The sequence below is a fragment of the Amphibalanus amphitrite genome, unplaced genomic scaffold (assembly GCF_019059575.1).
Source record: "Amphibalanus amphitrite isolate SeventyFive unplaced genomic scaffold, NRLGWU_Aamphi_draft 001260F_arrow, whole genome shotgun sequence".
NCBI lineage: Eukaryota > Metazoa > Arthropoda > Thecostraca > Balanomorpha > Balanidae > Amphibalanus > Amphibalanus amphitrite.
The window spans coordinates 139,851-152,166 of NW_024882753.1; the positions used below are offsets into that span (position 1 = coordinate 139,851).

Below are 12,316 nucleotides of genomic sequence, written 5' to 3' on the forward strand. Positions count from 1 at the left end.
CGACCGACCGTCCGGCCGTCCGGCCGGCGCGGCCGAGCAGAGGCGGCCCGCTGGCCCAGCTGGCTCCGAGCCAGGAATGCGATTTCACTTTTCGTTCCTGTCGATGGAGGAGGGTCGGGAAGCCGGCGACGGTGCCTGGGGGCGGCTGGCACGGGATCCGACGCGGTAGGGAGAGGGGTGGTCAACTGGGGAGCTGCGCAGAGTCTGGAGTGTGTTAGTGGGGGATGAGGTCCGCTGGTGTATATGATTGCCTACTTGTCTCGCCTGGTGGGGTTCAGTGGTGACAAGTGCATGAGGAATCATTGCCAAATGAAGATGCATGCGCTTTACATGATGCTTTGCAAGGTTTCTAATGCGTCACTTAGCGTCATTAGATGAGGCACATTTGGCAAATTCACATATTAAGTTTACCGTGTAGCACTTGTGTGGGTAGTAAGGATTTATTGGCAAGGACGTGTAGTGTTGAGAAAGCGTAACAGAATTGGGGACGATTAGGCAACCCAAACCTTTAACGTTCTGAGAACTCGAACGCGACGTAACATGGGCAATAACTGTAAATGGTTTGTCGTGCTTTATTTGTGTCATTCCCTTTTCGCCTGGTGACTGCGTACTCAATTACGAGAACGTCACACTTAACTCCCGTTATCTTCCAATCTTTTCCATTCATTATCCCTTTAAAACATTTGAAGCTTTAAAGCTTCTTCTGGCAGCGCTTTTGAAGCTCTATTCGTCCTTCGTGTGACCTTATGCTTACATAATATTGCTTATCTTAATCGATTATCAAGTTAACTGTCACTGCATGATCCGCGTGACAAACGTTTTTTATTTTATTTTTTAACTTCCTGGAGCTGCTTAGAGTTTGACATTCAGCTGTGCAGTGCGTTTTTAATACATGACGCCAGGATGTAAGATTGGTGACCGGTGAGGAAAGGTCAACTAATTACAGAAATACTGGATAAATGTATAATTAGTTCAAATGCAGCGATTCAATTCGAGAGTTATATCCTAACACAATGGCAAGTGAGATCAAATGCCATTACCGCAAACAATGTTGCCAACTATCACGAATAAATCGGTTCACGTCGACGGAAAACTGTCTGCTCAGCGGTAGCGTGTCTTGTGACTTCACATTCAGACTGGGTGTTTGTGTCAGTTTTCCCTGACCTGAGCAGCCTTATTTGTGAGCAAAGCAATGCTATGCATGTCTAGCATGTATGTCAACTGATATCTATCCTAAAAAATTGCCGTGATGTGAGCTTTAGCGTTGTTTGAGCCCAGGAGCACCCCCGCCTTCCTGTGAAGCAGGTGCAATGACCAGTGTTGTATGCACGAACATGTGCTTAACCACACCGGAAACATCAATTAACTGAATGTAACACGTCATGTTCGATTAGTGGCGTCTTATCTTTTCCGAGAACTCTTCTTCAGTGGTCATTTGATTCATGCTTAAATATATCTGTTGCTGACTTTTCTGACAATGCATGAAAATATCAACAAGAAACGGATAACATTATACAGCACCGACCACTAAATTTACCTTTTTTCATGGAATATTCCTCACCTTGCTAATCGCATTCATCCTGATTATTTTTCAGTCTTTCTCTACGCCTAATGCCAACATCTCCGTCAGCTTTATCATCTCGCATGTATCCATCAGTTGTCCCCCCAATGTCATGCCTGGCTACGCCTCTGCGGTAGTCATACCCTCTGGATTGCGATCCTCACACCGCGATCAGAGACAGTGCGTCATTGATGCCGCCTTTATTGCCACGCGCGGGGCCGATTGTACGCCAGTCGTACCACGGGGAGTCATCTCGGCCCAACCCCGCCGCCAGGACTCGAGTGAGTCATCAGGGGCGGGGCGCGCGCGCGACGGACAGTCGTCACGGTGACCCAGTTCGACTCCGAGTCACCGGAGTCGTGACGCAGACGTCCTCGGGAAGTGTGTCCCCGGGACAGGAAGCCGCCGAGGAGCGTCGCCGCCGTTATACAGCTGAGATCGGGCGCTATTCGGACTGGTGTACGGTCCTCCCCTGCTCCAGACAGGATGTGTGCCCTATCTCCGGGTGAGGAGCGGGGAGTGGCCGTCTGAATGATGTGAAGGCGGGTCGCGACAGACTTTCAGAGGATGAGAACAAAGCTGACTTGTGGAATTCTGGGTAAAGATGGTTAAGAGGTGAGATAATAAAGCAGGCTTAGATACTGCTTAGCGTTTTATGTACTTCTTCTCTTCGTTTATTCATATGTAACAAGAGAAAGGTCCGGGTTCTTCGTTTCAGGCTAAGCAATGTGGAGCATGACAAGCTGGTTTGCTTCAAGAACTGACCAGTGACCACGCTGCACGAAAATAGTTAAGGTTCCCTAAAAGCTTCTGCTCGAAACAGCACGACCTTTTAACTGTCGTTTGTGATGCACTGAACATAGAATTAACTGGCACGGTTTCTGAATTGCAAATACGACTTCTGTTAGCAGTTAAGAAGCTATCATGTCGAAAAGTAATCTTTCTGTTTCATTACTTGAACTTATCCTTGACCTTATCCTCATAACGCTTAGTATAATCAGTAATCTTTCTGGCTAAATTAACCCTCGCCCGCACATGGGGGGGGGTGGTTGCCACCCCCCCAGGCAGTCTTTCTGCTCTGCACTCAACATTTTTAGAGCTAGAAGGCTGATTTTTCGTATAGCTGCTCGTCTATCCTTTCTTGATGTCCACTGAAAATTTCAAGTTTCTGTGATTTTTGGTTTCGGAGATATGACCTTGTTTTTCAGGTCATGTCATGACCCAAATGGCCAATTCTCAACATCTTGCGTTTGCCATGGGCCTTGTGAGCTTTTGACACCCTGATTTCGGCCTTTTTTGCCAGTCTTACCTCCCACCTATCATGGAACATGTTGTTCGACGATGTACAGGGGTCAAGGTCAGGGTCAAGGTCAACCTAGGTCATCTAAGATAATTGCGTTTTAGGCAAGCTGAATTTACTTTTGTGAAGTTTTTTGACTGCATTTTTGGTAAAAGCTTCTCAGATCATGATTTCATGTGATATGGACCCAAAAACAATCGGTGCACACATCAGTATACACACAGACACACACAGACACACATACACATATAATTGACCTTGACCTAACTTGACCTGAAATGACCTCAGCAGCAAAATTCTGGTCGGATAGTGTGACAAAGAGGTTCTAGCTGGCTTGGCACCAGAAAACAGCATCGTCATCGGTATTTGATAAGCAGCGCACTTGATATCCAACGGTGACCCAAAACAGCAACATTTTTTAGTTTGACCTGACCTGGAAGGTCAATGACTGACCTGAGAAGGTAAAACTGGGTATCATTGGATTCGTCTCTTCCCAAAGAATCTTTTTGGTCTTTACTGCTAAGCTCTATCTCCAACAGGAACGAAATGGCGCGGGGGGGGTGGCAACCACCCCCCCCCCCCATGTGCGTTCTAGGATGGGAAAATGGCATGTGCGGGCGAGGGTTAAGAGAAGGCAACAGCCTATTAGGCTTTCGAAAGGACTGTTAATGAATGATATTGTATCTAATCCGACATCTATTTAAGAAGCATGTCCGGCATCAAATTGCTGAGACATCGATGAGGTATTCTCACGGATGATACTAAACTTAAAATCAAAACCATGAAACGCTGCCATGTAGGCGTAAAAGCGTCAGGTACTTCACCGATAAGACAGTCGGTGAGTTGCGCCACAAACAAGCGGATATTTGTCATTCAATGATGCAAGTCACTGCTTTGTGGTACTCCCCGTTTCACAATAAATTTCGCTCGCCTAAGCTGATAACAGGAAGAATAACGCACTTGTTCAACAGCCATGCCAGGCTCGACCGTGTACAATTTAACCTGCTATGCACGTGGCTATCCAAGCCATGTGCGGTGTGCTTTTCCTAACGACTAGGAAGCGCAGGAACAATAGTTGCGTGTCTCAAAATGCTGTTCTGGTGATCATTTTAATATTTAAGCAGCACATTGTATGGATTGTCCCGGGTCCTTGCATTGCGGCACCACTTTAATGTGCAGGTTCCCGGCGGAACCTTTTTGTACCGCTCTGTGAATTAAAGACCCGTGGACCGCAGTGGGGCCTCAATCACCGCCTCCATGTGCTGTCCCCATTCGATCACTGTCTTCATGTCGCGTGCCGTCACACTCTGACTAATAGCGGTCGGGAACACCAGAGGGACCGAGGAGGGGCCTCGACGACCCCTCCCCCTCCGGCGCCGGTCACTCGTCACCCCGCCGGCCTCGACAGAGGCCCCAAGGAGAGGAACGGAGAGGAATTCCAGCCGTCCCCCTCCACAGTCACCTCAGCGGCGTCTCGAGACACCCGCGGAGACAACTGCGGCGCGGCTTCGACGAAAGCGAAATCACTGCCATCTGGGAGTGAGCCGATCTTGTCCGGCGGGTCGGAACGGGGCGGGGCGGGGCGGGTCTGTTGGGGTAGCCGAATCCCGGTCTGGGCCCGGCCCCGACAGGCTACCGGTTTACGACCGCCTCCGGACCGGGAAAAATACCCAGAGATGTGGCCCCACGCAATACGGCAGCCAGATTAGATCGACAATGGATGCAATGGAATGCTTATCAGGTTGAGGCGAGGATGATCAGTGCGGCTTAGATTGTATTTCTGGTAGCGTCTCGAATCTATGTGTAATCGACATGAAAACGAGACTTACGAGTACACGAGCTATGACGCACACCGATGGAGCATAGAAGGTCGTACATTGTTGGCGAACGATGGGACATTACCTGTACCCACTGACCTCTAACGGCAACATTGCTTCACACTGAAGTGCGCAACAGTTCATTGGAGCAAGACGGGCATTATATTACATATCTACATGTTCTACATATGTAAGATGTTGTTTCTAGTTAAGCATTCGTATACGACTTTGGCCAAGATACATCAAATTCCTCCTATCATAGGTAATTCTACTGTGTTCTACTTGTTTGTACGTAATAAAGCCGGCACCTCATGTTCGTAGATGTAACAATAGTTGAAGTAACCATAAACAAAGGGGGCGTGAGATACATTGTTCTGGACATTTTTCAGTTGTAATTGGACTTAAAAGGAGGTTAGTGGTACTGCTCAACAGGTCGCAGGGTTATTCATGAAATATGCTACAAGATAGGCCTAAAAGAATTGTGCTGCAGCCACAAACAGCATGGCGTGTCACTAGCTTTCCCATGCCCTTATGTCGCCATAGGTCTGGTTATGCTATATGGTGTCTATAAAATGCTTCACGGCACGCTATTGCCAGGCTGCTTTCCAGAAAGCCCTATTTCTGGCTACAATAGACACCAAGCTCGACACACTGGGTGTATCTTTTGAACCTGTGTTCTTTTCTGCCTATTTATGACCTGTCAGGTTTTATTTCAATTTTACTTCAGTCATCAATCGCTACTACACTACCACTGAGGCCATAAACTCCTACCTGCCATTCTGCACCATCCCGCCCGTCAGCGCGGCCATTGCGAGACCCTGTGAGTCACGCACCGGCAACACCCGGCACCCGGAGCCGACCGAGAGACTCGCGAGACACCGATCCAAACAACAGCACCGCCACACAAAAACGGTCACTTCCGCCGTGTCGGTGGCGGCACGGGCCGTGCAGAAGGTCGCCCACGCAGTGCCGGACCGCGGACCGCTGCTCCGCCGGGGAGGCCACGCGTGCAGCGGCCACGTATTTTCACCGCGGGGATAATGAGAAGCGGCGACCCGCCGTCCGGGGACTGTCAGGAAATCACACGGTCACAGGTAACCAGAAGGGGGCGGCGGCTTTCCGGAGAACGGCAGGACTGTGGAATATCCGTCCGGAATGCTTACCTCAAAGGGGCATAACGGAAATTACGTTTATATCAGGCTGACCCTCGCATGGCTGAAAAAAAATATCACCAGTTTTAGTTCGTTGTTTTGAATCGATTTTAACGACAGGGCGGTGGCAGGTACATATTGACTAAGCCTAGCTACTGTTAATCCTTACTATTTTATCTAAATATATGTGTTGTACCGATAATTTAGATAACAAGGAATCGATTAAAATCAATTTCTCTAGCGAAGCTGGAGAAATTGGCTAGCATATGGTATTATTGTTGAAGGTATTACGTGAACGTCTAGAAGCCATTTCGTCTAGTTAGTCTGAAATATGCCGTATTTTTACATAAAATGTATTTTTTACTTTTAAGCACCCGAAAGATACCGGCGGTACGGGATAAAATCATTAAACCGCTCGTACGGGTAGAAAAATATTGTAAACGTCTCGCCTGGCGGCTCAACATTTAAAAGATTTGTTCTACCTACTCGCAGTTTAATATATACTACTATTCAGATTGAAAAATGAAATCATACCTGAGCCTCTTGAATGTGAAATATAGTTATTGTATGTACCAAGTAAAACAATTAATATATTATATAATTTGTATAACAATTTAGATTAGAACCCTAATTGCCGTTCAATAACGATAAATCATGACAGTGTTCCTAATTACTGATGGCAAAAAGTGTTCGCATGGCCTGTCGGTTCTGCCATCGAAAACTTTGATTATAATTTCGTAACAATAAACCATGAAAATGTTTCTAATTACTGCCGGTAAAAAGTGTTTGCATGGTCTGTCGGTTCTGCCAGTGATGTCAGTCAGCATCCGTCTGTAGAGGTCGGTAGCTGTCAATCTAGTCCTTTAGCAATCTGGGCCTCGATGCAGAGTAGGTTCTGGAGTATACAAACACCTGACTAGCACCAATGCACACTGCACAGTCCCACTGGCAGTCACTAGCCGCCCCAATAACTCCGCACATCGCTGTATATACTCTATCTCCACTAGTTTACCAGCAGTGGCACCCACCCATCTCCGTGGCACCATCATAGTACCCACCCACCTGAAACAATCCATCGCCAGCGAGGGCATCACCATAGCGCTGCACATGTCGCCAGATCACCTCGGACACGCGGACACCGACCGGCGGACACGCGGACAGGCGGACACCCGTGCTCTGCCGACACCGTCCGCCGGCACTCTGCCCCACTGCCGCGGCGGCGGCGGCGGCGGCGGCGGCCTTGGCTGGCCCTCCCTCCCTCCCCTCCCCGTCAGCGGCCGCCGAGTCTCGGTACGGCACTGAGCGCCTCTGATGTCTGCAGAGAGCCATCGCTCTGCCCCATCGGACCATCAGAGAGATCTGAGACTACCCGCCGGGGTCCCGCGCCGCCTCACTGGATAGATTCGATAATGGTGTTTTGTTTGAATGGTCTCCGAGATTCAGTAGATGACTTTGATATCACTGATGAGCTGTGGCACTTTCTAGATTTGAGTTGAATTTCTAAATCGTTTTCCCTTTCGTTCCTAGATCTGATATTCATATCGAATGCATTGTGTTGAATAGAAAGGATGCAGTCACTATTGTTTTTCATACCAAAACCAATTGGCATTTATGGAGAGGTTAAAACACTATTCACTATTCAGCAATGCATTTTCAGGCATGCAACGCTTGCTTCCTTTGGCAAATAATTGCTCAATTATACAAAACAATGGTTGAAAATTCATTACTGCCAAAACATATCTATTTCATTCCTTCAATCAGCAATTCTACAAAGCTACAGTCCATTGGAGTCTCGACCAATCTAGCATTTATTCACTACCGCGTGCAACCGTCCCCGCCGACCCCACATAATCCCCAGCTGGCCTTTTGACCGGTCCATTAACTGGTCATTATGAGGGCCGATATCGGCGACACGCTGACTCGCCAGAGTTCTGTATCGGTGCCGGTCTCACGACCCAGCCGTTACGGGCCCGCCGGCAACGGGTCACGGACCAGATACTTGACCCAAAAACCGAGCGGCGCCCACACAACGGGTCGTGTCCGAGCGAGAGCGCCGTCAGGGGGGACTGCCAGGCAACGGAAAGCGCCGGAAAATGTTGCAGCTCATTGTGACTCGAAAAATATCAGTCTTTATCGTGTTAATTAGAGTTGTTATAAATACCACTTAGTGCGGTCTTCATTACCGCAAAGGCGCTAAATAATGTCAGTTATTTCCCCAAACCGGCCATACCAGCACCGGTTATATAGCCTTCCCAGCACCCAAATGCCTTTTTGTAAAATTTAGAAGTCAGTTTTGGTAGCATTTCGTGATCCGATTGTTTGTTTCTCATGGATTCGTTAGAAACAGAGCAAAGTAGCATCCGCTGACACGTGATGCGGTGGCGTCTCCCGGTAAAGCCTCAATGTTTACCTCAGTGACCGTTGCCAAACGCGCCATACCGCTGCCTTTGCCGGGTTATGAGCGGACTATCACAGAGGAGCGGCTGCGCTGTGACGGTCACGAGTGAATGTCGAAAGCCTTGCTGTACTCCAAGCTCTGTAAAGCCACTAGTGGTGTCAATCGGAACTTGAATCTTCGGAATTCCGATTTTGTCCAATGTCCAATTCGGAATTCGGTTGGACAATGGCAGCAGGCTTTGGACAACTTTGGACAATCGCTTACTACACCTCAACATTTTAAAAAAGTAATCGTGTTTAATATTGATTGGCTATTAGAAAGCTCAGCTTTCAATACGATTAACACTTCTGAGCTGGTAACGGTACATGAAAAGCAAATTAAATAACAGTGTTGAGTGTAAACTATTGCGTAGGTGTCGGACATCTTTGGACCACCTTTGGACAAATGGCTGGCTTGGACATTTTTGGACGGACAGTCGACATAAGCATTGGACATTGGACGGACTTTGGACATACGTTTTCTGAAATTGACACCACTAAAAGCCACCCGCTCGCCGCGTGGCGAACGTGGAGACTGCAGAGCGGCATAGAACAGTAACCCACCAATGGAGACTGCAGAATCGCACAGGACAGTATCCTAACTAGCACTCGGAGACTGCACGCCGGCACATAACAGTAACACCAGTCCCTGGGCGACTGCGTCCTCACACAAGACACTATCCTCATCTGGCGGAGACTTCATCCCAGCATAGGAAACTATCCATTCACCCTTTATCTTCCTCATTCCTGCAGCTAACGGTAACTCTCGGCCGCAGTCGTGCCGGCCTTCGCAAGGACGTTGCCACCGCGGCGGGATGTATATTACTGGAACGGGGGTAGTACTCGAGGACCATCGCCAAGGCCGAGTCCCGGCAGAACAGCTGTGCCGAGCGCCGTCCAAGGACGCTCACAGAGTATCACTGAATGGTGCCGAGTCAGTGCGGTACGGGGTGAAGGGGGAGTGACCGAGGATACAGGTGCGGAGACGCGATCTGGCGTGAAAATGGTAGAAAAGAAATCGCGTTTTTTTACAAGGGGACGGTGTCAAGAGGTTCCTTCAGTGCTATTAGATTCAAAAGAGGAATTTCGCGAATTGTAGACAGAAAAAGTTGCAGACAGTGCTAACAATACTCTCAAAGGATGTAAAGGAGTTCGGACTATTGCCATGTAAGCCCCAATAGAAATCGATCGACCAGTGCTCGATGTTGCCTGGTACTGGGTCAGCCTAATTGTACCCGCAGGCCCTGACCTGGCTCCTATTGTGGTGGTACGGCGCCGGTCGCGCTGGGAAACTCAGCATTGAAAGCGTGACCGGTGGTTACACATGGTCCGGCCCGAGCGCGGATGTCAAATGACTTTGACAAGGCCGCCGCCGCCGCCGCTGGCGGGTCATTTGGGGCCGGCGGCTGGTGACCGCGGGGCGAGACGAACGTGGTGTTATAGCGGACCACCAGAGACCATTGTCGGACCGGCAGAGCAGAGACCATTGTCAGAGCGGCAGAGACCACTGTCGGACCACCAGAAACCATTGTCGGACAGGCAGAGACCATTGTCGGACCACCAGAGAATATTGTCGGACAGGCTGAGACCATTGTCGAAGTGACACCGTAACAGCTGATTGCTCCTATTTGTCACTGCGTCTGACGAGTTTTGATGTAGTACCTACTCTAGTGAAGTATATTGTATAGTAGCTCTGCCTGGCGAGGTTTTGCTTGGAGATATAATATTAGTGCTGTGTGAGTGTTGCAAGTAGCAAATAAGGTCGAGACACAGCTGTTCGTTTTTTATCAATACCTACCTATGTAATTTTGTCGGACGATAAAGAAATATTGTTGCGAAATATTTTGACTCGCTCACGACCTCCAAAGGCCACCGCAATGCTGACAGAATTATATAATTTGTTTGCATACACCGTGAAGCTCACTGAAGCGTCTGCAAGTCACCAAACAATACTATCTGATGCAATAGTCTGTCTCGAAACAGCGCCAACTGCTAAAGTTCGCTCTCCACCGACTTTCTCGGAGTCTCTGACTGAAGCAGCGGTACGTCGTGCGGCGTTGCTGGCCGCTCAGCGGCCCCTGCTGAGCTCCTGAGCATCGAGCGTGACCAGATGAGCCTGCATGTCCGCCGCCAGCGCCCACCGGTGCCATGAGCATTGCGCAACACGGAAGCCGCGCACCAGTGATCTGCAAGTCAGGCGAAAGTCCGACGCGCGCGCGCGCAGTGCTCCCGTCGGCCAACTGGGTCGTCTGGGAGGCTAAATCGGGCGAATTTCAGCGACGTACGATGACGTGTCTGTGGCGCCCCTGGGTCCGCGGCGCCCCGGGCTCCCGGCGCCCCAGGCTCCCGGCGCCCACAGCTCACGGCGCCCCGGGCTCCCAGCACCCATGGGCCCACGGCGCCCCAGTCAGCGGCGGCTTCGTTCAGGAGCCAGAAGCGGGCTACAGCGAATTCGTGTCCTGTCCGCTCGTGTCTTCGTGGTGGATCTGTCAGATTGGGGCAGACCGCCGCTGGGGCAATGAGCCTTAGCTAGGATCATATCCCGCTGAACTTGGATGAGACGGAGAATGTCCGTGCTACTGAACACGTCATACTTTGTGTTTTGATCAACGGATTTGTGTTCCAGACAGCAGAGCACGCGGGCTTCTGCAGGTTTCTTGGAGGGAAGCCTCATTGATTGGAAAATCCCAATGAGCAAGTATGTATAGTCCGCAACGGTATTGGCATTCAGTTGAATAATTCATTATTGATTACTGTGTAGCTACTATGACTTGAGGTCCAGAGTCCCAGAGGTGCATAATTGCTCAAATAGCATGTTATTTCAAGCTGAAGGATTCCAAAGCAAATAACTAAGTAGTCATCCACCCGCAGAAACTGCATTGGTAAAACTTTGCACATTTTCTGGTATGGTGTCTTAATATTCGGTCCATAGCGTCACGGTAAATGTTTAAGTCTGCAGCTCAAAGAAACCACAAATAGGTTATCGGAGTTTCAATCTAGGGGGACCAGCTGCGATAAAAACAAAGACTCTGGCAAGTCACCAAACCAGCTGTGTTCAGAATCAAGCATATCTGATGGTGTTTTTCAGCAAACTGCATAGCATACATGGTATAGGGAAACAGATAAGCGCTTCAGAATGGAAATAGATTGCGAAAACTGTCTCCGAAATTTTCAAATACGTAGGCAGTTATATATGAATGAGGAAATGGAATAACCCAAAATTACTTCCAGGCATGCTTGGGAAACGTGAAAAAGTGACTGGCTTCACTATCGTCATTCGTCACGACAGGGAAATTTGACAAAGTATCCCCATACACGAATGGACGAGCCCCCACAAGTCCCAAAAAACACGCCGATCTTATCGTTCCCTGACTCACATCAGATATTTGACTCACCCTGTCTGAGTCAACGCCCTCACCGCACGGAACCACAGCTACTGGGCAACAACAGACGCCAATTCTGAGCCAAATACGGCCTAGTTACCATCCCCGTGACGCCCGGCGGGCCAGGTCGAGGGGTCCGAGTCGACGGACCAGTTCCCACCGTACCGCGTGACTGTCCGCACTTGGCACCGCCGCGGCGGTCCCCTCCCACCGGTCGGGGACCGCCTCGAGTCGCTCCGCGCTCCGTCAGCGCGCCAGTGCCGGCCGGCCGCTCATCCGTGGACGGCGCTACGTTTCACTTTCGATTTCTCTCGGGCCGGACGGGCCGAGTGCGGCCGGCCGTCCGGACGGTCGATCCAGGCGGCTCTGACGACAGGCGGGGGAGGGCTTGAGGGCGGCGCGGCGGGCGGCGGATAGGCAGACGCCGGACGGCGGGCGGCGGATAGGCCGGCGCCGGGCGGGTGGCGGGCGGTGTTTACCAGACTCTGATGGAGGGTAGGAAGGGACCGGGATGAAGGGATCCCACCTGTCGCTGGCGGTCACTGGCACTCCCCAGAGCAAACAGCCGAGGACGGGTTCAAAACGCGACCCGCGTGAGAACTGGGTCGGAGTTGGCTGAACTGGATCCGCTCTACCCGGCCTGCATTGTCCTGAAGGGGAGAAATGAA

At 50.1% G+C, this 12,316-nt stretch overlaps 1 protein-coding gene across 2 annotated transcripts in view; it reads right to left on the minus strand.

Annotated features, from left to right (window-relative positions):
* Positions 1-12,316, minus strand: part of LOC122371583 (ichor-like) — a 34,295-nt gene that overhangs the window by 6,861 nt on the left and 15,118 nt on the right. Inside the window, exon 1 of one of the 2 annotated variants that reach the window (XM_043348008.1) lies at positions 6,892-7,037. The exons of the other annotated variant lie outside the window; for it this stretch is intronic. Within the exon in view, the coding sequence (XP_043203943.1) occupies positions 6,892-6,938 (47 nt within the window). The 5' untranslated portion in view covers positions 6,939-7,037. Of the gene's footprint in view, positions 1-6,891; positions 7,038-12,316 lie in introns of those variants that run through there. 2 annotated transcript variants of the gene reach the window in all.